The sequence below is a fragment of the Atheta coriaria genome, unplaced genomic scaffold (genome assembly GCF_025399875.1).
Source record: "Atheta coriaria isolate IRGN ID8LTWV9N9 unplaced genomic scaffold, Caltech_Dcor_3.1 hic_scaffold_2_pilon, whole genome shotgun sequence".
NCBI classification, from domain to species: Eukaryota; Metazoa; Arthropoda; class Insecta; order Coleoptera; family Staphylinidae; genus Dalotia; species Dalotia coriaria.
The window spans coordinates 5,055,300-5,079,554 of record NW_027045444.1 but is presented as its reverse complement, the minus strand read 5'-3'; the positions used below and the strand labels follow the sequence as shown (position 1 = coordinate 5,079,554).

Genomic DNA, 24,255 nt, shown 5'->3' with positions numbered 1-24,255 from the left:
AACTTAAATTGATTATTTAATTTGACGGATATTAATTTTGTAGATTACAAACAAGTGGTGGCATTTTAATTAGAATTCTTCTTTGTCACATTTCCGAAAATAACATGCTTCATTTAATTATTACAAGCACGGTTTTTAAAATTATCTGAGGATTATTAAAATGACAATATTCATGTGGTCGACCACGCTTACTTTGCCGTCGGCCGTCGGTTCGATCATGTTTTCGATTATCACGTAAACATTTTTAATCGAATTGCATCATTAAATTATTAATTTCTTGTTGAAATAAAATCTTGAACCGTGAATAGTTTTTCGTTTTCGTAGTCTCAGTATATCTTAATAACTTCAGCGCGGCATCTAAAGATGAACCCGCGCAAATGTGCATTAAAGTGTGATTTACTCACCCTTTTCGTGAATTGTTTGTATTTTTCGGGTTTCCACGCGATTTTAGCGTCTCAATAACTTCCGCGCGGCATTTAAAGATGCGGAATTAAATTCTCCGTTGGGTGGTATTTGTTTGATGCAGGAATTTAACCTGCAACCCGCAAAAATTTGCATTAAAGAGTGATTTACTCACCGTTTTTCGTGAAATATTTGTATTTTTTCGAGTTTGCAAGCGTCTCAGTAACTTCAGCGCGAAATTACTTCATTAAATTAAATAATTTTACATTCTTATCTGATAGAGAATATTCCAAACTTTCCTAATCTTCAAACCGTTTGCCTTCATGTAAATGATAGTTGTTACCAACAATACTAAAAAAAATGACGCAGCACATAAGGTATACAGTAAACTACAAAGACAATAAATTATTTATTTGTAATGGAGAATTAGATTCCTGTTTTTCTCAATCTTATGACATCCCAAAGCCAATAAATTCTTTTCTTATGCCGAGAAACATTGAAAGTAAAAGTAGATTTCGTGTATGTCGGTTATTTCAACATTGTATAATTTTAGTTAGGTCTTTTCAACTACGAGTTTATCAGTACATTTGTGTATAAACAACTTTTTTTGTTCGACTGACGCGTATTATCGCTACGTACCAGCCTTGTACCTGGCTAAGCGAAACGCACACGGCAGTCGTTTCACCGCGTGGTCCGCGGTCGTGTCTCACTAATCGCCGTGCGTTTTGAGGTTTTAATTGGATTAATCGCCGTGTACTTTTTCGACCATCAGCAAAATATTTGCAATAGGCATGTTTGCCTGTTTTGTTTAATGATTTGTGGCGTTGTGGCTTAAATAAGAAATAATTGTCCATTAATCTGCGCGTGTGTTTTCAGTTGATAAAATATATTCCAGGATATAAAATCCCTTCATCAATGCATAGGTAGCTGTGTAATTAAATTTTTTTACGGAAAGTTCCGCCGGTTTAACTTAAATTTATTATTCTATATGAGTGATATGAAATTTGCATGTATCATCTAGCAAATTACGAACACATGGTATGTAGCATTTTTATCAGAATTCTTAGTTCCGTTACCGAAAATAACATGGATGATTTAATTACTACAAGCACTGTTTTAAAAAAGTATCTGAAGATTATTAAAATTGGCAATATTCATATGGTCCACCAGGCTCACTTTGCCGTCGGCCGTCGGCTCGGCCATCTTTTCGCTGAACTCGTGAATGTTTTTAATCGATTTGCACTCCTTAACATCATTAAATTAAGAAGTTTCTTGTTGACCTAGTAAAATCTTGTACGTTGAATAGTTTTTCGTTTTCATAGTAACCGTACATCTTAATATATACAAAAAAAGTCATTTTTATCGTTTTTAACCACTGTGTTGCTACGCGCCGTCGCTTGCCGTCTGTAGATTTAGATGTTTACCGCAGGATATTCTATCAATTTATGATGATGCTTTACCCGTCGCTTATTTTATACAGTTGATGCTACCATCAATTAATAAATATATATTCGCAATATATTAAAATGTAAGTGTTTTAATTTTGTAGCACCATTTTGCTCAATTGTCCGATGATTGTCGAGTAAAATCTCTGATTTTATATTAAAATATTGTTGTTAATTTGTAAATTTCCCTCTTCATATTGGGAATATTGACTCCCTTAATAGTTTCTGTTTTTTTTAAACACCCTGTATATTAGTTTTCCTAACAGCATGTAGAAAATCACCTTTAGTTGTGAGTGTTCTGTTTTAATTGATGGGATTTTCTTTCTAGAACACCCTGTATATATGTTTTCCTTTGTGCCCGTGAAAATTTTGCTTTAACTGTGGTTTTTAGTATTGTCCCGTTTGCACTTCGAATTTTCTTTCTGGAACACCCTGTATATTAGTTTCCCTGATTGTCGAGTGAGAAACGGCGTTTGTAGTGTTGAAAGTTTTTTTTTTTGCATTTAAATTAAATTTAAATTTTCCTTTTGTAACATCCTGTATATTTGTTTCCAATCACCTAAAAACTCTTTACTAATTTCATTATTACGGCAGAACTTTATGTAGCAGTACTTAATGGCATGTGCGCGGCTATGCAGGTCGTAAGTCCTGCTTCAATATGGCGGCACGTATTCTGTTGACTTGTAAAATATAAACTTGTATTCTATTGCTAATAAATAAATAGTAAAAAAGTATCTGAAGATTATTAAAATTGTCGCCGACCACGCTCATTTTGCCGTCGGCTCTGCCATCTTTTCGCTGAACACGTGAATGTTTTTAATCAATTTGCACTCCTTAGCATCATTAAATTAAGAAGTTTCTTGTTGACCTAGTAAAATCTTGTACGTTGAATAGTTTTTCGTTTTCATAGTCTCCGTACATCTTAATATTTATAAAACAAAACAGTAACAGCTACGCGCCGTCGCTTGCCGTCAGCTGATTTGAATATTTTCCGCAGGATTTTCATTCAATTTATGATGATGCTTCACCCGTCGGTTACTTTACGCATGCAATATGCAATATTGGATTTTATATTAAAATATTGTTGTTTATTTGTAAATTCCCCTCTTCATGTTGTGAATATTAACTCCCTTTGTAGTTTCTAAAGTTTACTTTTTGTAACACCTAGTATATTAGTTTTTCTAACATTACGTAGAAAATCCCCGGTATTTGTGACTTTTGAGTGTTCTTTGTTTCAACTAGAGATTTCCTTTCTGAAACACCCTGTATATTCTTTTTTCATTGTGTCCGTGAAAATTTCGCTTTTACTATTGTTTTTATGGTTTTCCTTATTGCCCTTTGAATTTTCTTTTTGTAACACCCTGTATATTAGTTTCCCGGAGCCTCGGGTGAAAAACGAATGATATTTGTAGTGTTAAAATGTTTTTCTGTTTTCTCATTAAATTTTTCATTTGTAACACCCTGTATATTTGGTTTTCATTTTCACTAACGTAGAAAATGAACTATTTGTTAATTTCCTTATTCCGATAGAACTGTACGAAGTGCTACTTGCTTATATGTGCGCTGCTTAGCAGGTCGTAAGTCCGGTTTCAATATGGCGACATGTATTCTGTTGACATGTAAAATCTAAACTTGTATTCTATTGTTAATAAATAAATAGTAAGATATATTGACTTCTTTGATTTGTATGTTCGCCTTCTATCATTTCAGGAACAGGTCTCTAAGAGAGTTCCCTCTCTCGGGATGATCCCTCTATAAAAATTGTTAAAAGGTAACGCAACGCATGATTTTTGTGTGCTCGCTACCACTCATTTCAGGTACAGGTCAGAAATTTGGCAGAATATTTTTTTAAATTGTCGCCTCTCTTTGAGACGACTTAAAACTTAAATATTTGAACAAGACCTTATAAAAAGTTACATATTTATAAAGTCCCCCTCTCTCTGGGGTGATCCCCACCATAAAATTGTTGATATGCCTGAAATTTCGGGGATGAAGCGCAGAGACATCGTAGCTGTAGGATGGGCCGGGGCAATGGACGAATCGAGCAGTGGGCGTCGACCGAGCGCCGGAGGCCTCACTGGGAGATCGACCGTAGACTGTCTTATAACGACACGTGCCAAAAAATTTAAAAATCTGATCCACTCCTGTGGCTCTTTCTTCTATCTCCTCCTCTTCTCTACTCTGTTCTCTTCCTTCTGTCCTCTACTCTTGCTATTCTTTTCTTCTACTTCTCCAATTTCTCTGTTCCACGACTTACTCTTTCTTACTTCTCTTATTGCCTTCACTTGAATTGCAATTTCTCTTATATTTCGTTGCAATTCATATATGCAACCCAAATTACACCTGTTATTTTCGTATTTGAGAAAAATGCCTTCCACACCTGAGATTCGATCCGTGTCTACTAGCATGCCAGCAGGTGCACGTATCCACTCGACCACCGAGTGATTTTATCATTGTTATTTGATTCTTCTATTTATGATTCTACTTTATTCAACTTTTTAAAAACAACAACACAACGTAAACAACAGCTATATATTGTACACGCTCGACGTACTTAAGATTTATATGGAATATGATTTAAGACATCAATCCTGCAAACGGCAAAGGGGAAACCAGAAAGAAATATGAAGAAGTATATAATATTACAGTAAGTTTTATTAGCAACATTTATAACCACATACATTTATTTAAAGTCGCAGATCATAGACAGCTCTTAAATCTCCTGAAAGTAAAACTTGCCTTATAATACGCGCATCTCTAACATTTCTGCGACGGCAGCGGTAGACTCCTTGGCACAAGTGCTCCTAAACTTCTTCAACTGTTCAACGCTGTTTATTTACGAGTATACTAATTTAAACACACAACACCAGGTGCAAGCAAACATTAAATCACGAACAACTACAATACAATGCAAAACATTTGCATATAAAAACAAATTCTACGTGGACAGTACAACACACATGTAGGTACACCCGCGTTATGGAATTTTCTGGCAATAAATTTCAATACAGGGTGATACAAAAATAAATTCTGCATCTGGGAAAATTATTCCGAACTTATTATGACACCGCGTTCGCGTGTTATATCAAAAAAACCACAATATCAAGCGCAACGAGTACTTATGCGTATGCACACAACTATCAATATAACTCGCGTTACGGAATTTTCTCGCGATAACTTTCTATACAGGGAGATACAAAATCAAATTCTGCATCTGGGAAAATTATTCCGAACTTATTATGACACCGCGTTCGCGTGTTATATCAAAAAAACCACAATATCAAGCGCAACGAGTACTAGTGCGTATACACACAACTATCAACATAACTGGCATTACAGAATTTTCTCGCAATTACTTTTAATACAGGGAGATGCAAAATCAAATTCTGCATCTGGGAAAATTATTCCGAACTTATTATGACACCGCGTTCGCGTGTTATATCAAGAAAACTACAATTTCAATACGCTAATAAACTAGAAGAGATAAATATGAACAAATCTCAGAAAATATTCTACGGACTATTCCTTATAAGATAGGCTAGTTAAAATGGAAATCTATGGGATGAAATTTTAATTCTTAAGAAAATATTGCCAAGGGGGTGGTGCTTGATAATTTTTTCCGCGATTTTCGATAATTAATATCTTTGAAACTAAAAGAGATAGCAACCAACAAATTGCTGATTTTGAAAGATTGTAAGATTCTCTATCAGATAAAAGTACTAAAAGTGAACCTTCGGTTGCGTATATCTTGGCACGGCATTCGATTTAATCCGCCGAAACAACAAACCGAGTATGCAGCATCGACACACAACAATTCAAGATATGATAAGACTGATGTAATGCATAAAGCCGACGCTTCGATGGCACGCGACCGTGTGTGCGAATTGCAATATTCACGATAACTACACTACGATCAAAACTAAACTAAGATGCGGCAACGTGCGACGTGAGCGGATTGCAACAACGACACGCGGGTATCTTACGCGTAGCATCTCAGCTCGCCAAATGCGATAAAAAAGTTGTTTATACACAAACGCAGATAACAGCATTGTATTCAACACCAAATACAATTCTCGTGCCGAATGACCACGTTTACGGACAAATATAAAAATACACATTACAAGTATACCTATTTAAATATTTAAATTTTAAATTAAAACAGCAAACAGATAATATGAAAGATGAAAAATTTCACTTACCAGTGTATCGAACTCCGCAAATCAACGGCAAGTAGATACTGAAATAAACAAGAAACAAAACATTAATTAAACCATGTAAAACCATTTAGTACCATGTTGAAATATTAGGATATTAGAATATTTACCATGTAGACCATTATTCCAGTTCTCTGCTGATGACAAAATAGTTGCACAAGTCCAAAATTAACGGCAATATTATTCACAATCACACAACATGGCCGGCCGGTGTTCGCCGACAACCGATAACAAAATAACTCGAAAAATAAACAAATCTCGTAAAATTTATAATTACGTAGATTACACACGCGATAAATAAATAGCAAAAGACCAAACCCGTCTTTTAACACTAATTTCAATCAAATATAACGCGAATTGCCGAATTTACAACACGAAACACGAATACCGATTTAAGTAATATTACTTATCGCACGAAGTAATAGTTGCGTGCCGGCATCACAACAACACTGCACGCCGACTCGCCGACCTTCACTCGCAGGAATATTTCTCAGTCGAAACATGCATCACTGCGCCATCTGAAGATTCTTTATAGTACCGCAAACACGTACAAAGTGTTTCAAAAAGTGTAGCGTGCATATGAGGCAGTGAGCGATTGCGTATGAGTCAGTGAATGGTCACGCACTTAAGTGGCCATGTCCGTGTGTCACACGTACACGCAACTGCGCATGCACCACCCTATCTAATCAAATAGCAATTTTTACACATAACTTAAAACTTAAATTATAGATGGCGCCACATATATCATTACTTAAGTAAGATTCTACAAGTTTACTTTTTATTTATACAATTATGCATTAATTCTTCGTAAATAAACATAATCTAATGCGTAAATTATATAATTAAGTATGTATTCATCATATAATCACATATTTCCTTCAAAAAATCAACTTAAAGTGAAGTAAAAGTCCAAGATTTAAATTAATACAAAAACAAGTTAAGAAAACCACTTTAGTCACTTTCAGTCTTGAGCTGTTCAAGTAAAAGCGCCCTTTGCTTCTCCAACTCCGATTCAGAAAGCTCACTACTCTTAGCCAAAGCATCCTCGGATATCCTTCGACTTGATTTTTTCTTTCCTTCCTCTGGACTCATCTATAATCAACAAAAAACAACAAAATTAATAAAGTAACACACAAATTATAATTTATTATCATAACCGTACCGAATTATCCTTTTTCTTATGCTTCTTCTTACTCTTCTTCTTCTTCACTTCTTCATTGGCGCTGTCATCACTCATCGGCACCGGTGGCGAAACACTCCGATGTTTCTTCTTCTCCTTCTTCCCACCACCACCACCGCCACATCCACCTTCAGTCTCACTATCGCTATTACTGCTCGACTTGTACTTCTTGCTCTTCTTACTCTTCTTGCTTTTCTTCGATCGCGAGTGATGATGACTGCACGACTCCTCCATCTCATGCTGGAAGCTTTTATACACCTTACACCGCTCCGAATCCGACGCAAACGCCTGAAACTCCTCTTCATCCGCCAGTTTCTCCCTTGCCTCTTCCCATGACATCTCATAGTTAAAATTCAACTCTCTGAGTCGATTCTTCAACCCAGCCTCTAACTTTTTAAAGCGTTTATTCTCCTCCTTCAAACGCTCCTTTTCCTTCACCTCGGCCTTCTCCAGAAGAGAATTATACGTGAGTTTTACATTACCCGCATCCAATGTGGCTGATTTTTTATCCTCGCAGACAACCGTGGCGAATTGCTCGAACGTCGTGTCGACTTTCACGTCGAATTCTTTATCCTTGAGGATTTCTTTGATGATTTTCTTCTCGTCATGGAAGCGTGCCTTGAGATCCTCCACGTAGAACTTGAATAAATCCAAAGGCGTTGATCCGGTTTGTCCTGCGCAGTAAGATAATACAATATAATTAAAATGAAAACATGATTAGGAGAGAATTATTTACGTTTACCTAACATGGCAGAGAAACGAATGTCTGCGGAAATAATTGGATATAATTCTATCCAGAGCGACATCGAGGTTAATTTGCCTTCTTCGTGGAGGGAATCGAGGAGGACGAGGAACTGATCGCGATTTTTACGTGCCTGTCGCTTGAGACGCTTTTTTTCTTGCTCTTTTTCTTCGACGTCGTCTTTCTCCAGCAGGCGGATGTGATCTTCGAATACTATCAATGCATCTTCTTTATCCATTGCTAAACATACATAAAAACAATTAAAATTAGTAACAAATGAATAAAAACTGTTAAAAATGTCATTTAACTTCAAATTACTTAAGAAAAAATAGGAAAAAATAAGAAAACTATGAAAATGCACACAACCCGCAAAAAGTGGAGGGGGAAAGAGTGTTGTATAAGTCTTCCCCCACTCCTACTCATCACCCTATGGTTTTATTACAAGTTTAAGCATGGTTTAAAGTCCTTTTTAAGGCCATTTTACTTACCTAGTAAATTAACATCATTCTTAAACGTGCTGTTCCCCAACAGCATCGCCTGCGCCTCGCTCCACGTCGTATCATAATGAATATCCGCCATATTATTCAACACCTCCGACAACTTCTTCATATTCCTCTTCTTTAAAACCTTCGCCTCTTCCTTCTCGCGCTTCGCCAGCGCAAACACAACATCCTCATAAATATCCCGCCTGTCTGCGTCGTTTACACTGTCCCACACCTCTAACCCAGCAAAGATCTCATCGCATTTGTAATATTTCGTCGATGAATTAATGCGATCGCTATGCATGAGAAACTCCTCAAGTGTCTCCTTCGCCTTTTTACTCTTCAACCGACTTTCTTCTTTTTCATCTTTTTGTTTTTGTGTTTTATAAGCGTTGAAAACCTGCTTGCGTTCGTTAAGACGCTTGAAGGATTCATATCGTGCATCATTACTGATGATCTTCACGCATTGATCCCACGTGGCGTTCGATGGCACGTTGTTTTCCTTGAGCATCTCTTTGAAGGCCTCCATCGCCTCTTTTTGTCTTTGAAGATCTTCGGCTCCGGGGTGTTATTACGTGTGTTATTCGAGTCGTTCTGGCTGTGTGAAGACATGTTGGAATCTTCATCTATCTTCGGCGGGGGAGTTGGGATGGAGATTGCGGCGAGTGTGGCGGCCATTGCTGCCTCCAAAGCAGATTTACCCCCGGGAGATGCTATAAACCAACAAAAATAATAATAAAACATTTTAAAAAAGTAATTTTTTAATATTAAACCAACCTAAACTTGGTGAATTCACTTCCGAAGTATTTGTAACAGCAGGACTGGGTGAATCCACATTATCCTTGGTTTTAGCCTCTTCAGTAGCAATCTTAGCCTTGATTTCCTCCAATTCCGGAGGAATAACCCATCTGGACTCTGCTGTATTAATATTATGATAATAAATCTTTCCATTGTCAGCTGTGTACTCTTTCCATGGACATTGTGACAACAATAACTAGAAAAAAATCAATTAAACTACATTTACAGGTAATAATTATCAACATACTTCAGATGCAGATTTAAGCGGGTCTGGTTTCTGCCAAGAACTCTGTTTAGTCACAGAATTGTAATAATAAGTACGACCATCAGGTGCTTTGTGTTCAGTCCATTGTTCCGAAGGATTCGCGGGTGGTGCGGCTGCAAAACCGCCGAAACCCGGCGGCGGGACACTAAACTGAGGCATCATCGGCGGGAAACCCATCATTGGAGGTGTACCCATCGGCGGAGCGCCGAAATTCGGCGCCGGTATATTCGGATCCTAACATAACCATCACACAGACACAAAAATAACAAAAATTATAAATTAAAACGTATACAAGGCATAAAACACTTGGAAATGCAATAATTACCATTTTTCGCTTGATTTGTGGTAAAAATCAACAACTTTGCATGGTTTTCAAACGAAATAATCACGAAAATAAACCGAAAATGTACCACACTCTTGCAATGTTTGCATCAACATAACCTAACAAACGAAAACAAACTAAAAAACGGAGGGGATGTATTCACAGGACGCTATTTGAATATGTTGCAACACAAATCTAAATTCGCAACATTATATTTTCTCATATTTCACGTTATTTTCTGTTTGTTTAAGTGTCTGGTTGTGTTTTATGCTCTGCGCCAATATCTAGCTAGATTACTTTACTTTAAACTTCATCTACTCCTTTGTTATTATGTTTTTTTTTCATCTAAGATTTTCTTTAAATTACTGACTGAACATCCTGCGCCGCTCCCACTCGCTTAACCGATTAGTTTATACATACATCATGTACATGTAAATAACCATCTCGTGTCATCGATTGTGTTTGTAAGTTGTTCATGTGTTACGCGCCCTCAAGTTTTACGATAAGTTAACAACATTTATAATGAACGGTTTTTTTTTTGCGCAAGTGTGTGGCTCGCAAGTGTTATTGTACTTGACAGATAGAATACGCATGTTAAAACTGTTCGTCTCACATCTATCTTGTAAATAATATTTACATCAAGTTGAATCGAAGAATGGTACGAGTTTAGTTTTCTGCTTCAACGTGTGACGACTTGTGTCTAAATATGTACATCATACTCCTACGTAATCGGCGTGTGATAACAATAGCAACTTTAGAAAATAAAACAATAATTATTGACTTTCTTTCAACTGATTTGATTACCTAAAGGTTTACGATTAATTTTTACATTAATTATAATCGGTGTGCACTTGTTTTGTAATTTAGAAGTGCGAACGCTATTCTATTTAAAGTTTAGTTATTGTTTTTTTTGTTCAAAATTAGAACCAAATCATCAGCGTTAGCGTCAACACGTTGTAATCCCATCGCATCCGCCATCTTGCGGCTCTTACAATAAATTGCTTGTGATTTGTTTCAGGGTGAATGATTAGTATTTCAATCCGCTGCACAGTTAGTCAGAAATGCACGCTGCGCGCAAACTCTTCCATGTTTCATTTATAATTCCCAATTCGCAACGCGAAAGTGTAAAAAAACAACAAACAACTGCCGCAAAATACTCATACTCGGAGACCATGCGTGAACAAATGAACAAATATGGCCGCAACATAAATATATGTAGGCAACACACAATTGTGTCTCGCCGCAGTAAGCTCGTAATTAAAAATAATTGTACGTTTGGCCGCTGCTGCAGCTGCAACACTCGACCGTAAATGCATCATCGTCATCGTCGACATAATAAATGGTAACTGTTATCAGTAATCGTAGTGTTGATAAGTGACAATCGACAATCAAATTTATAACCTACCCATACACCACACCCCGCGTGTAAGTTTTACAACTATCAAGTTTTTAGGCTGTTTTTAACACGCGAAATGAATACAGGCGTGTGCTGGACTGTTCACGTTCACGTCATTCACAATAATCATAAACTTTAACAGCGTTCCGCGTTTGAATTTGCCCTAAATTAACTAAATAACGACAGTTAGAGACTTAGAGTTATGCAGCGCGCCTCGCACTAGTAGTACTACGACCCGTAACATTCAGTAAACCGAAAATGTGTGTCGTGTACGTGTGTTGTGTGTTTGTGTTAAAACATGTTAATAATACTCCGATATAACACAAACATATAATAAAAACGTAGTAAATAAAATATCAAGTGTCTTTTGGTTGTGTTTGGTGTGTTGCGTGTATGTTCTGTGTGTGTGTGTGTGTGGCTGAATTTGAATAGATAACTGTTGCATTCGTCTATGTCGGTAAGTTAGGTAGGTGTACAAGTCCAAGATGGCGGCGTTCCAGGCGCGTCCGCGCACACTGCTTATGCGTCGTCGGCCTTCATGCCGCGCACCTCGCCCTCCTTGCGCAGCTTTTCTAGGTCCTCTTTCGTTTTGTCTTCGATGGCGCGAATGTCCGCCATTGTCAGGCCGTGCCAGCGGTCCATCCAACAAAATACTTGCCTAAAATATGTTAAATTCACATGTTAAACATTGTTTTTTTAATTAAAAATTTAGAATATGTTATTATTACCTATGGAAATTAGTAAATAACCGTCGTTCTTGCTTCTGGATGAAGCTCTCGACGCGATTCTGGAGGCCGAACCACTTGAACTCGCACGTGACGAGCTTGTAGCACGTCATCACCGGCTGCACCTCCTTCTTCCACTGCTTGCTCGTGAGCGGGCCGCGGCCGGTCTTCTCCGACTTGAACTTGCTCGGATCCTCGTCGGGCTTGTAGTCGTTGCTGGAGACTGAATCGTTGGCGATGTCGATGTGCACGACGTCGCGCTGCTTCAGCTTATCCGGCGTCAATTCATGTACCTAAACATTTAACCAAAAAATTAAAATACAAATTATAATTACAACGCCAATATCTGTGTGACAAGTTGCCTAACTTACATTTTCTTGATCACCCTGATCACCTATGTGCATACTCTCGATGCATATGACGAAGTTATCCTTCATGTAGCCTGGATTCTGCGCATGCGCACACAAAAAATACGAGAAAATTTAGTAAAACTTACATTTTCATCGTCGCCGCGATCATTCGACGCATGATAACTTTCAATAATCAGGAAGAATCGCTTTTTCATAAAGCGAGGATTCTATTCGGGGATAAGTAGGAAGTGAAAATAAAGGATTTGGTTTGGTTTGAAGTGGAATAATACTTACAGTGATGACAGTCTTGCAATAGGGATACGCATTCCACGCCTCTTCGTGAATCTCCAGGCTGCCTTTGGGCGCCATCAGGCGGATGAACGACGGCACTTTGCTGGCAAGATGGTAGATCTTGTACGTGTACTGGCCGGCCTTGTACTTGCCGCCCAGCAGCGGGTAATCGGTGAAGGGCTCATTCTTCAGCACTTCGATACCTTCACCGCCGCCGGTGTTATCCTTGGATGCTTCAGCAACTGAATACAGCTGCGCAACTTGATACTAAAAACAGAAAGTTGAATGAATCAAAGTAGAGGGCGCTCCAGTAGCATGTATAAAATAAGTACATTCCAGTTGGAAATAAAACTAGTTCCACTAGGGACTTTTTTTTAATACAAAATATGTTCCTTTAGTGACTTTTTCCAAATGAAACACACTAAAAATTAAAAAAATGACAGTCCAATTGGAATGTACCCCATACGCCATCTTGTTTTTTCCCATATGATTTGACATATGTCATTAAATGACATTTTATTTTAATTTTTAAATAAAAAATGATAATTACCTCCTCGACAGTCAGTGGTAAGGTGACTCGACTGCAAAACAAACAAATCGTATCATAATTAGTAACATTTTACAACAATTGCAGCATATAATCATAAAGAAAATGGCGAAATAATTAGGAATGTCGGGAGCCACTTGCGTGTTGCTAACTATCACTGATTAAATCGAATGAGAATTGATAAAAACTTGATATACTACGTGCTGTACGCAAATATTGTGATAAAAATGTGATATCGCCAAAAAGCGTTATCGATATGTACTAAACAAATAAATAAAATACCTCTACACGATCATACATCATAAAATATTGCTTTTTACAACATTTTAATTAATTACAGCCAAACTAAACGAGAAAAAGTAATAAATCCTTCAATAATCTCTAGAGAATTAAATTCTCTATAAAATAAACTTAAATTTATACTGTCAACATAATTATCTTAAAAGTTATAAACAAAAAACTAAAAAATTATAATTTTTTTTAATTTTTTGCTTATAACTTTATATTTAAACAAAATTTTATAGAAAATATTTATGTTTACTATGTAAAAATTAATACTAAAGCGATATTTGAAGGAATTAACATTCTATCCGGCCGCGTTTTCGCGTAATTAACTAAAAACTGTAACAATGTAAGCACTGGGACGTTCAAGGTCGACACGCGTCGACCACTGCCGACCACCGCAAATCGCGATTTGTAAAAATCAAACGCCTGACTAATCATTAATTATTAATCGCGATTCGACGCTTTCTCGCATTGCACACGTCTAAATTTAAAACAATAACGCGAATGACGCAGAGCGCTTCTTCCAGAACACACCAAAATTTGTCTTGCGAGTTAAACAAGTGCAAGTTAATCTCAAGGTTATGCAAAGTAAGGTTAGGTTGCGCTCTGCACCAAAGAACCAGCATAAAAGAATGAACTTTGTATGGGATGCAAGCAATGCGTGTGATTTCATAGACTTACTATTCTTTGATGAGCATGTTGGTGGCGTTGAGCAGTCGTCGTTCGTGTTTTGTTTCTGACTAGATTCGCACACGTTTGCAGGCCGCGCGCGCGGACCGTATATACCACCAGAGTATCACTGGTACTACTAGTACTAATCAACCAGTGTGTAACCAGTGATAAGGAGCGAATATCGCGGTGATTTCTCTCTGTGCGCGCCGATGGAAATTCGGAAACGTGCCCCTTTTGCGTTTCCGAGCGACTCTCCTGTGAGTTGAGTTGCAGTCACAACCACACGGTACTACCAACCTAAATCGCGCCACCAGTAATAAATCCAGCAGGATTGCCCCTCGCAGACTCCTGTTTCGCACACCTTCGATGGCTGTGTGTGTGTGACTGCGTGGACTGCGGCGGTCGCGGTACGGTTTGAGTCGGCGCGTACTCCTGCTGCCCGCCGACACGATGACTCGGATGACTCAGGCGCACGCAACCACACGCACGGTCGGTGTGTGCGCGCTACGCAATGCTCGCGTTTCTTCGGCACCGGTCGATGTGTCTGCCTGCGATTACCAAACGAAACGCCCTCGAGTGACGTCAGTATTTCTTTACTTCTATTTTAACAGAGAGTCAAAACTTAAATCAGCAGATGTGCACGTTAATTATGTATGCACACATGTTTTACGCGATTGGATACGTTGGGAATTCACGCGCGTGCGACATTGACACGATGCAATTAACTTTCGCTCGGATTTCAAACTGGAATCAATGTCAAAATGGCCGCGAGTGTTGCCAACCTAAACTAAGTTTGAAAAATCTAGGGGATTTTTTTCTTTGCTTGTTTATATAAAGATACTTACAAAATGTCTTAAATTAATTTCTTCGATAACTCTATAGATTTATTGATGATGCTTGCCGGGTACTAATCGATGTCGACGATGATGTTGTTGCTGGTGTTGCATCCTGCTGGAGATTCAACTTGCTCATATTCTGCATATCAAGCTGTGCCTGTGCAATGTCACTCAAAGCTTCTTGAATTTTCTCCAAAATTTGCTGGCCATGCTGTACAATATTCTCTAAACGCCCGGCAGCGTCCTGATTCTCACCTTCCAGGACTTGTAGGCTTTTTAGTTGTAATTCAGTGGAGTTTTCTTCACTTGGAAGTGATTCTATTAAAGTATCAATATCTTTTGCACATCGTGCGATTAGCGTTGTGAATAACTGCACATAATCTTCCTGTGATTGTTGTTGAGGAGTTTGTGATCCGCCGCTGCCGAATTTGCTCGGTGACGCGAATTGTTGGAGAATTCCAATGCTGTTACAAAAGTGTTCAGCTTGCTAGAAGTAAAAATTCAAAAAAATGTTTTAAAAGTTAAATAACTTGTTAAAAACGTAATACCTGGTTAATGCAATCTTGTAATTGTGTTAATCTATCCGCCATTGTTCTAATTTATCGTAAATAGTATGAAATTATTCGATTTTTTAAGTTTTTATCTTATGAAGAGGTTGCAAATATTGTAGGTTATGTCTGCGTAGTTTGGTAACTTTCTGGTTACTTTTAGTGGAACTACACTACCAATAGCACAAATTGTTTAAATTAATTTGTTTATATGTATCATTATACAACCGCTTTTCATATTTTTTGAATATTGTCATGCGTTACAACATTTTTTTTATAATAATTAGTCACTCTATGATGAATTTGTGGAAATATCCCTCTCAAAACCAACTTAAAACAAGTTTTTTACTTGTTTTTAATTAATTACTCAAAAACTATTAGTGGTAGACTAATAATTTCTTCAACACTCGACGCGGAATTAAATTCTGCACAACATAGTAGAAAAAGTACATTAATTAAATGTTTAAATAAAAAGTTATAAACAAAAAAAGAATTTCAAGTAAAATTGCTTATAACTTTTAAAATAAACCCGAAAAACATTAAATTTAAACATAATTAGACGCAGAATTAAATATTAAACAAACTAGTGAAGAAATTATTAGCCCACCTCGCTTGGTTTCCGAATAATCTCGATTTAAACCTTACTTACGTAGTCATAGTCCGCCGCCATGTTGTGTAGTTTCATAAAAGTGTAACATATGCAACCAACCAATCCCTATACAATATTCATAGACATTTAAGTGATCAACAAGTTGCAATACGCAAACAATAAACAATCGAATCGAATTTCATAATAATGTAGTACACATAATGGAAGCACTCAGCTTAAATCCTCACGAAAATAGTTTTGGTGTATCGTAGGTGTGTATATGCATGATTATGTCGTCTGTTTGCTTAGAATTTTAGAATATAAAGTCAAAATCTTGCTCGGAAAAGTGACGAAATTATTTAAGAAACGATTTAATCTGCTTATTCTGATTGTTAAGCGCCATTTCGGCGCGCTCAGCTTTGTTAATCAACGAATCCAATTTGTCAACGTGATTGTCCATGGCGCGCGCAAGCTCAGAACGTCGTTCACCCGCAGGCGGAATGACAGCTGACGCATCACTAGCTAATTCTGTATTGGGTGCAGCAGGAGTAGCAGAAGCCGCTGCATCTTCACCAACCGAAGCTTCACCGGAGATAGACCCACCGATTTTTGTTTTGATCAATTCTGTTACAGAACCACAACGCACCTAATAAACAAAAAAAGTAAAAAAATGTTATATTAGGCTATGTTATGTACAGTAATGTGTTATTTGGGTTGCCTATAGTAAACTTTACTTTGAATCTGTCAAGGCGTTTCTGCGTTGATGCTAGGATACTATTAAGTTCATCTAGCTTCCCGCCGGTGGATTTCAAGGTCTCTCCCTGACCTTCAGCCATCTTGAAAAGTAAAAATTAGTAAATTTAATAAAAACTTTAAGATTGATCAAAAATCTTACTTCTAAATTGGTTGCCTCCACAGCTTCCTCCTCAACCTCCGCCGCTAACCTTCGATTCTCCTCAGCTTCGCGTTTGCGTTGTAAAAACTCCTCGTAGTCGGGTTTGCCGACGCCCAGGAGCTCCGCGCGCATACACTCGTACTCATATGTACCTTCCGCCATTTTAACAACACTTGCTTGTTGCACCGGACAACAAAGACTCGCGTTCGCCACGAATTCAGCCTCTCAGGGTGCGTACGACGTGCGGAAACACATGCTGACCTTCGAGTATTGATTTTCTCGAAACTCTGCGTCTAACACGCATGCGCAGACAGTATTAGACAAGTATTAGACGTGTTTTTAAAGAAACAATTATTTATATCTTACGCTTGAGTAGTAAAAGACGATGAAACTATGTACAAGAGAAAATATGAATCATGTGAACACGTCATTTACGCACCATGAATGAAATCCTTCTTTTCGCAATGCGGTTTAAAACTAATGCTAGCAATCATAAAAATCGTTGTGAATGCAATAATATGTACACAAATTGAAATCGCCAAACAAAACAAAAATAAACGAAATGAATTAATCGCTAATATCTAGTTGAGCGTTCCGCGACACGTCGCGGCGCCGCACAGACAGGGAATCTTCTGATCTTCCAGCGGGAATTTGTAGTCGTAGGTGATTTCTTCATTGACACCGATCGCCTGCTTCGAATAAATCACGATTTTCTTCTGCGATTCGATCGTTATCACTTTTGCATAACAATTCGGCTAAAAATGCAAAAAATCGCAATAAAAACATGTTTTTTATATAAAAAAGTAACATATACTTACGTTACAACTATGATTTATAAACCTAGCTAGATTTCCAGCCTTCGTCGCATCAATTATACTCTCCAAATCAATTCTAAAAAGATACGAACTTCCAATTCCAATGGCCTCATACTGTCGCTCACGGACATCGGCTAAAGTCGCGCGCACTCGCTGACCGACGTACTCAATCACCATCTCATCGGCTGCGATCGGCTCCATGGCGAATAACCCCCAGTCGTGAATGGATGACTTGGCGAATTTGATATTCTTCTTTCTAAACTTCAATTGATTAAACTTCAGTAGATCTGAATCTGTATCAATGCCAAACGCTGTGAGTAACCGCCGTTGATTTGATCGGGCTTCACGTGATAATCCTAATAATAAAAATTAACAAAGTTAACAAACTGTCAATATAAACGTGTATATTAAGTTGCCTACCTTGTTGTTGTTTGACAACAGGGAAATTACCCGGCGAAGTCGTCGTAATGCTCCTCGCATGATGATACTTATACTTTGCCTTCTCCTGCGGCGCAATTTTATAATATCCCTCAGTTCTCGCACACCCCGTCGCATGCACCTTCCAATCATCGCGTTTCCTCTTCCGCGATGGCAGCGCATTCAAATCCGTCGCGCTGTGATCCACCCAATGCGTGTCATTCAACCAATAACCCATGCTGTCATTAGCCAGCAGCGCTTCGTACGAACTCTTCATATACCCGATATCCTCCGCATCGATACCTTTCGTGAGAAACTCGTACAATATCGTCATTTCCGTCGCAATATCCCTCTTGGTGAATTTTATCGGCTTGGGCGCAGGCGCAGTCTGTGGCTGTCGATCGAAAAACGACTGCTGATCGAACAAGTTCTGCAACTCTTGGAATTTCCTATCCTTGCCACTTTTACGCGGTTTAGCAGCTTTCGCGCGCTTGGTTTCTTTTTCTTTATCCTTTTTATCCTTGGATTTATCTTCTTTTGTGGTAATTGGAGGCGCAGGCGCAAGATATCCGCCATGATCGTGCAATAACCCCTCTTTGTCACTCTCAAAGTGATCACGCTCCTGCCCTTGGTTCTCTTTTTCTTTGTCAGGTGGCGTTGGCAGCATGCAGTAGGAATGCTCAATGGCGACCTGTGATCGCGGACTTGACACATCCGAAGACTCAGATAACCTTGAATGCGCTTTATCTTTATCCTGGTCTTGATCACCATTGAAAGACTCGCGGCGGGTTTTTGTTATGTCATCTTTGTGCGCTGCGAGCAACGCCAGCGCCGCCACGGCGGAACTTTCCAGATCCATATCATCCTGTGGAACATCCGCCTTAGCATCGGCAACTTTACTTACATCTTCTTTCTGTTTTTTCGCAGTTGACGTTACAGCTCCCTTCTTTTTCTTGTCTTTATCTTTTTTAACAACCACATCATCTTTAACTTCAGTATTCATGCGTTCCGCACGACTTAACTCTTCCAACTCTTGTTTTTTCGCCTCTAGCTCCATCTCCAGTCGTTCTTGTTCAATCTGCGCCATCCATTCAGTATTCCGTCGCCGTCTCTCTAAATATTCACGCTCATCATCACTCAAATCACTATCGCCGTCCAGCAGCTTATCCAACGTACTCTTCTTTTTACTCTCCTTCTCCTTCTCCTTCTTATCATCAGTATTTTTAATCGGTGTTGTAATTGTGTCATCATCCTGTATCTGCATAGGTTCGGGGGTAATACAGCGCGCTTCTATACCGTCATCAATCGGTGATCGTGATATGTCATCCAGATCCATGTCAGCCAACGGTGAAAAGTCAATATTACCACTTGGCATCGGTGTTTTTCGTCCTTCAGGTGTAACAGACCTTGATTTCCGTCTATTACGCACCTTAGGACGTACATGATGTCTCGAATCCGAGTCTGATGAGTCATCATCACTAGAGCTTGATGATGAAGTGACATAACTCGACGAGGACGATGTACTCGCCTTTCTAACACGTCGTAGACTCCTACTAGCAGGTTGTGAAGTGGATGTGGATGTATCATCATCGGAATTCTGTACGATTTCCTCATTATCCGAGGCTTTTCGTGAATCCTCATCCAATTGGACCGGACTGGGGATTTTCTTACGCCTAAAACTAGGCATTTTCGGTAGTGATGCGCGTAAACCCAGCCCGAGACCATCGAAACTATCACGATTCGCTTCCAATAAAAAGTTTATATTATCTTTAGTAGGTGGATCATTCTGTACGGGTTCTTCTTTCTTTTCCAAGCGTGTATCTTGTTTTTTCCGTGTGGATTCTTCCTCCCACCACGCTTCGAACTTCTTAAACGCTGTGTTTTCCACCATTTTTTTATTGAAATCTTTTTTAAGGATTTGTTTGAGTTCCTGGGCGATTTGCTCAACAACCTCAGCGATTGTAGTTGCATGCGGGTCTTCCTTCCCTGCCGCTGGAGTTGTCCGTGGTAGAAATGATTGGTATTGATGGTGGAAGGGGAATTGTCCCATTGGATATTGCGACATGTACATTTGCTGTGCAGGGTGCGTTGCATATGGATACTGTGCTTGCCTCCAATCTGTCCCGTAGGTTGGATATCCGCCGTAGTATTGATACGCGCCATTCGCGTCGATAGTCTCGACGATTTTCTCGTTGCTGCTTAATGATGAGAGAGACATTTCGTCGTCTTGGGATTTGAGTGGTTCGACTTTAAAGTCGGCGATGGGGCTGTAGTTCTGCCCGCCGGTGAGGAGTTCGTCTTCGCTCGAGGAGATGTCCGAGCCGATTTTGTCGGCGTCGGCGAGGCGTTTGGCTTCCTTGCGCATGTATTCAATGTTATCACGGTATGCCTGCAGGTAGGCTTCTTTGTCTTCGTAGGGGGAGGGGAAGGGTGATAGGGGTGGGGATTCGGTTGGTGGTGCGACTGGTTGCATATCTACATCTGGTGCTGGGGGATTTATTGGGAGATCTGATAGGGAGACGCTTGAATGATCTAAAATTCGAAGAAATAGTGTTAATAGAGTTAATAATTAGTAATAAATGATTAAAAGTATGATTATATGTGAAACACGTATGAAATTTTATGAATTTGAGCAAAAATAAAACATTTTGCATTAAAAAAAACACGAAAATGTTTCATTCGGGTTTTGTCGGGTAAATTCGACAACCCGAATGACAACTGTCACTGTCATTTGCAAAGAGTGAATTTGTGAACCTACAACTTCAATTGCAGCGAAACTTTACCAGAAAACCTTCGAAAATGTTAGAAAACTTCTTCGTCAAGACTTAAATCTTAAGAATTAAGTTAAATTTGTAGAACATATTGCATAATAATACGAAAAATAGGCAAAAATTAAGAAATTACTTAAGTTAAATCAACCAAAAGTGAATTATTTATGTTTTTTGTCATTTTAAGAAAAACTATTATGAATTTTTAAATGAAAACTATCCTATATCCTTCGCAATACTCCTAAAAATATATCTACAAACTTTCAAGTTGATAACTTAAGTAGTTTCCGCGTGAAAGTGAAACAAACAAACAAAAAACACAAATAACCTCACTTTTACACCTAATAACACTAATAATACCACTAATAAAGATAAATAAATGTAAATTACCGTCATCACTGTCGATTGACGTAGGAATATGCGGGCTTTTCTTCGTCTCCTCATCGGAATCCGGAAAACTAAGAAACGACGGCGCATTCGCCGTCTTACCCTTCAACAGCATCGCTATCCTAGTATCCAAATCCAACGTCTTCGAATCCTCTGCACCTTTCGCATCCTTATCCTTATCTTTATCCTTCTCCCTGTCTTTATCCTGTTTATATTCTCGCTCGCGTTCCTTCTTGCGTTCCTTTTTATGCCGCCGCTTTTCCCGCTTGCCGCCCGCATCAGTGTGATTCGCATCCCATTTGGTTTGCGCAGGCGGTGGCTGAGGTTTCTCCGCCTCGGCCCAGGGCATTTCCGGCCAGGGGCGGGGCAACGGCGGCCAAGAACCCATTGTATACGCGTTATACTGATGCGTATAACCCGGCATCATGTTGTAATCATACCTAGGGTTACAAAAAACATTAAATTTATTTAAAAAAAAAATAAGAAAAATATTAAAAAAGTGATTTAACTTACATCGGAGCAGTTTGTGGTGGGGGTGGTGGATATGCTTGGCTCGGTGGTGGGGGCGGAGCATACCCATCCGTATAATCCGCATGATACACATCATTCGCACTCACAGGTGGCGCTTTATACCCACTAGTACTACGATGATACCGATTATCTCGATCCTCTTTCCTATGATGGTGCCTATCATCCGTCCTTCTCCTATCCCTATCCTCTCTATCTTTATAATCTTTATCATCGTATTTATTACGCGGGATAATTTCTTCATCGCGAGGTATAACCGGTGGTTTTTCCACCACTACTTCAACTTTTTTCTCTTCCTTCTTCACTTTTTCGACAACAGGTGGCGGTTTTTTCTCCGCTGTCAACTCCTCGGTTTTCGCACGTACCTTCTCACCAAACCTGTCTAACATCACATCCAACACCTTACCCATAACACTAGTCTTATTCAGTTTCTCCACGCATAAACTCGCTTCATCCACCGTGGAATACACAACTCTACCCAGGCCGAGATGTTTATTAGTTACAGGATGGTAAAAAATCTGCAGCTCGTCAACAGTGCCGAACTTTTGCACAATGTCCTTGAGGAACTGCTTGTCAATGTTATCATTGAGGTGGAAGATGGACACCTCCAGAGGGGGTGGTGTGCCAACATAATTCGAATCTATCCGGAACCTGTAAGATAATATAATATAATATGAAATTATGACAGGTTATGTCGATAATAAAAAATTACAGTTTCCTGTAATTTAAGTAGAATACTACCTAGGTATCTGTAACTCTATAGTTTCAAGTCTATTCCATATCCGCATTGGATTTCGCGGATCGCGCGGTGTGGATGAGACGTATGATGGGTCGCCCGGCACGACGCCTTCATACCGATAGAGTTTCACGCCGCCTTTGACCAGATTCGGGTCGCAAATCAGCTTGTAGTTCTTTGGCTGTGCTGGCTTTGCATTGAGCACCTGCTGATTGGGATTCAGGCGCTCCATCGTCCCGTTCATCCTATAATAACAAAAAAAAACATAAGAAATTATTATTTATTATTACAACTTGAATGTAACTCACATAATTGTTGATCAACTCGGTTCATAAACATAACTCTGCACTCGCATCATACAGCATTCTACGAGTTTTCGATTGTGAGTTAGGTTATGTTTTGATATTTGTGTTTTTCACCGGGTTTCGCACACTCTGGGGTGTGTAATGTGTGCGCGGTGGATGAATTTTGGGAAAATGCAGCGTATGCACGCCGACCGGTGTGTTTGCACCCTTCCGGAGAGGGTTTGTTTGCCGTTTGTTTACTCGATGTAACAAGCGGCGAATGCGCGTCGTTCGCGCAAGCAGAGACGCGGCGTGCTGCGCATCGCGCAGAAAACGGCCAGCGGGCGCGAGTTTTTCATTCAACTTCGCGCTTTTCGTTTTGGACGCGGCCGCGGTGTGTGACTTGTTGTGCGCGGTGGAAAAAAAACGGAGCGAACAACGCGAGCGCGTTTGTGTGTTTGGTGTGTGTTTGTGTCAGTATGTGCAGTGTTTGGCTGTCGGTTTTTAACAGCTAAAAAATGACAGACGGAACATCAAATGCAAACATACACTGTGTCCACATATGTCAGATTTTAAAAAATGTTTCTGAATCATAAAACAACGTATTTTGACTTAAATAAATGTAAAAAACATATTAAATAAATAAAATTAATAAATATACGTAAAATACACATAAAATTCTATAAATAATTATAAAATTCTAGAAAAATAAAACATTTTTACATAAAAAACACAAAAACCATGTGTATATAATTCGCAGTCGTGTTTTGTCGTGTAAAGTCGACAACCCGAATGAAATCAGTCACTGTCATTTCCCAAAGAGTCAAATTGCGAACCTACAACTTCAATCACAGTGAAGCTCTACCTGAAAAACCCTCAAAAATGTTCGAAAACTTCTTCGCCAAGCTCACTAGCCTTGTCCCGCGTGTGAACGCCGACGATGACGAGCTAGTAGACCCACAAGTCACACTCAAGGTACAACCCAATCGAAAATATTCCCAAAAATCCTAAACTAACCTAAATCACAATTATATAATACAATTTTTAAAATCCAGGAGCAATGCATGGACGATCACCACGTCAAACCACTGCTGGAGAAGTACGAGGCGTGCAATGAACGCGTGCGCTCCCGAAGCCAGACCACCGAGACCTGTGTTGAGGAATTATTCGATATGCTACATGCTGTGGACCACTGTGTCACACCAAAACTGTTCCCTAAACTTAAGTAGACCACAAATTCATTTAAAAGAAAAAAATATGTAAAAAGCAAGTCATGATGTGTAGATGGAAATAAACTTAGTGAAATTACCCCCAGCGCTGCTTGAATGAATAAATA

At 39.0% G+C, this 24,255-nt stretch overlaps 6 protein-coding genes across 6 annotated transcripts; 1 reads left to right on the top strand and 5 right to left on the bottom strand.

The window, feature by feature from the left end:
- Positions 1-6,817: 6,817 nt before the first annotated feature.
- Positions 6,818-10,776, bottom strand: Prp40 (pre-mRNA processing factor 40). The gene is given in 8 exon segments (XM_065314385.1): positions 6,818-7,153; positions 7,224-7,915; positions 7,984-8,223; positions 8,472-9,005; positions 9,008-9,178; positions 9,243-9,459; positions 9,511-9,762; positions 9,854-10,776. Coding segments are annotated over 8 exon segments (2,250 nt in total). The 5' UTR covers positions 9,857-10,776; the 3' UTR covers positions 6,818-7,012.
- A 151-nt stretch (positions 10,777-10,927) lies between these two features.
- On the bottom strand, positions 10,928-14,562 carry vib (phosphatidylinositol transfer protein vib). The gene is made up of 6 exons (XM_065314394.1): positions 14,126-14,562; positions 13,163-13,193; positions 12,616-12,879; positions 12,343-12,420; positions 11,975-12,264; positions 10,928-11,904 (listed from the first exon to the last, which is right to left on the bottom strand). The coding sequence occupies exons 1-6, from the start codon at positions 14,140-14,142 to the stop codon at positions 11,766-11,768; spliced, it is 819 nt and encodes a 272-aa protein (XP_065170466.1). The 5' UTR covers positions 14,143-14,562; the 3' UTR covers positions 10,928-11,765.
- Positions 14,563-14,974: 412 nt separating this feature from the next.
- On the bottom strand, positions 14,975-15,684 carry MED21 (mediator complex subunit 21). The gene is made up of 2 exons (XM_065314427.1): positions 15,501-15,684; positions 14,975-15,439 (listed from the first exon to the last, which is right to left on the bottom strand). The coding sequence occupies exons 1-2, from the start codon at positions 15,540-15,542 to the stop codon at positions 14,993-14,995; spliced, it is 489 nt and encodes a 162-aa protein (XP_065170499.1). The 5' UTR covers positions 15,543-15,684; the 3' UTR covers positions 14,975-14,992.
- Positions 15,685-15,689: 5 nt separating this feature from the next.
- Positions 15,690-17,282, bottom strand: LOC135801037 (uncharacterized). Its single transcript, XM_065314405.1, has 3 exons — positions 16,985-17,282; positions 16,824-16,925; positions 15,690-16,735 (listed from the first exon to the last, which is right to left on the bottom strand). Exons 1-3 carry the CDS (start codon positions 17,144-17,146, stop codon positions 16,445-16,447), a joined length of 555 nt encoding a protein of 184 aa, XP_065170477.1. The 5' UTR covers positions 17,147-17,282; the 3' UTR covers positions 15,690-16,444.
- Positions 17,283-17,320: 38 nt separating this feature from the next.
- Set1 (SET domain containing 1) lies at positions 17,321-23,408 on the bottom strand. The gene is made up of 7 exons (XM_065314357.1): positions 22,944-23,408; positions 22,641-22,880; positions 21,885-22,550; positions 21,375-21,811; positions 18,220-20,748; positions 17,803-18,155; positions 17,321-17,739 (listed from the first exon to the last, which is right to left on the bottom strand). Coding segments are annotated over exons 1-7 (4,401 nt in total). The 5' UTR covers positions 22,946-23,408; the 3' UTR covers positions 17,321-17,565.
- A 315-nt stretch (positions 23,409-23,723) lies between these two features.
- UQCR-11 (Ubiquinol-cytochrome c reductase 11 kDa subunit) lies at positions 23,724-24,228 on the top strand. The gene is made up of 2 exons (XM_065314437.1): positions 23,724-23,894; positions 23,975-24,228. Exons 1-2 carry the CDS (start codon positions 23,802-23,804, stop codon positions 24,146-24,148), a joined length of 267 nt encoding a protein of 88 aa, XP_065170509.1. The 5' UTR covers positions 23,724-23,801; the 3' UTR covers positions 24,149-24,228.
- The last annotated feature ends 27 nt before the right edge of the window (positions 24,229-24,255 follow it).

Bases quoted from the DNA above. Each gene is read 5' to 3' on its own strand.
- Set1 (XM_065314357.1), bottom strand. The intron at 22,551-22,640 runs GTAGTATTCTAC...ATTATCTTACAG, and splicing joins ATAGAGTTACAGATACCTAG to GTTCCGGATAGATTCGAATT. The intron at 21,812-21,884 runs GTAAGTTAAATC...TTGTAACCCTAG, and splicing joins CCACCACAAACTGCTCCGAT to GTATGATTACAACATGATGC.
- UQCR-11 (XM_065314437.1), top strand. From the start codon at position 23,802: ATGTTCGAAAACTTCTTCGCCAAGCTCACTAGCCTTGTCCCGCGTGTG. The intron at 23,895-23,974 runs GTACAACCCAAT...TTTAAAATCCAG, and splicing joins ACCCACAAGTCACACTCAAG to GAGCAATGCATGGACGATCA.
- vib (XM_065314394.1), bottom strand. The intron at 12,265-12,342 runs GTAAGTTAGGCA...TTAAATGTTTAG, and splicing joins ATCAGGGTGATCAAGAAAAT to GTACATGAATTGACGCCGGA. The intron at 11,905-11,974 runs GTAATAATAACA...AACATATTTTAG, and splicing joins TTATTTACTAATTTCCATAG to GCAAGTATTTTGTTGGATGG.
- MED21 (XM_065314427.1), bottom strand. From the start codon at position 15,542: ATGGCGGATAGATTAACACAATTACAAGATTGCATTAACCAG. The intron at 15,440-15,500 runs GTATTACGTTTT...TTTTACTTCTAG, and splicing joins TACAAGATTGCATTAACCAG to CAAGCTGAACACTTTTGTAA.
- LOC135801037 (XM_065314405.1), bottom strand. From the start codon at position 17,146: ATGGCGGAAGGTACATATGAGTACGAGTGTATGCGCGCGGAGCTCCTG. The intron at 16,926-16,984 runs GTAAGATTTTTG...TTACTTTTCAAG, and splicing joins TGGAGGCAACCAATTTAGAA to ATGGCTGAAGGTCAGGGAGA. The intron at 16,736-16,823 runs GTAAAGTTTACT...TTTGTTTATTAG, and splicing joins AACGCCTTGACAGATTCAAA to GTGCGTTGTGGTTCTGTAAC.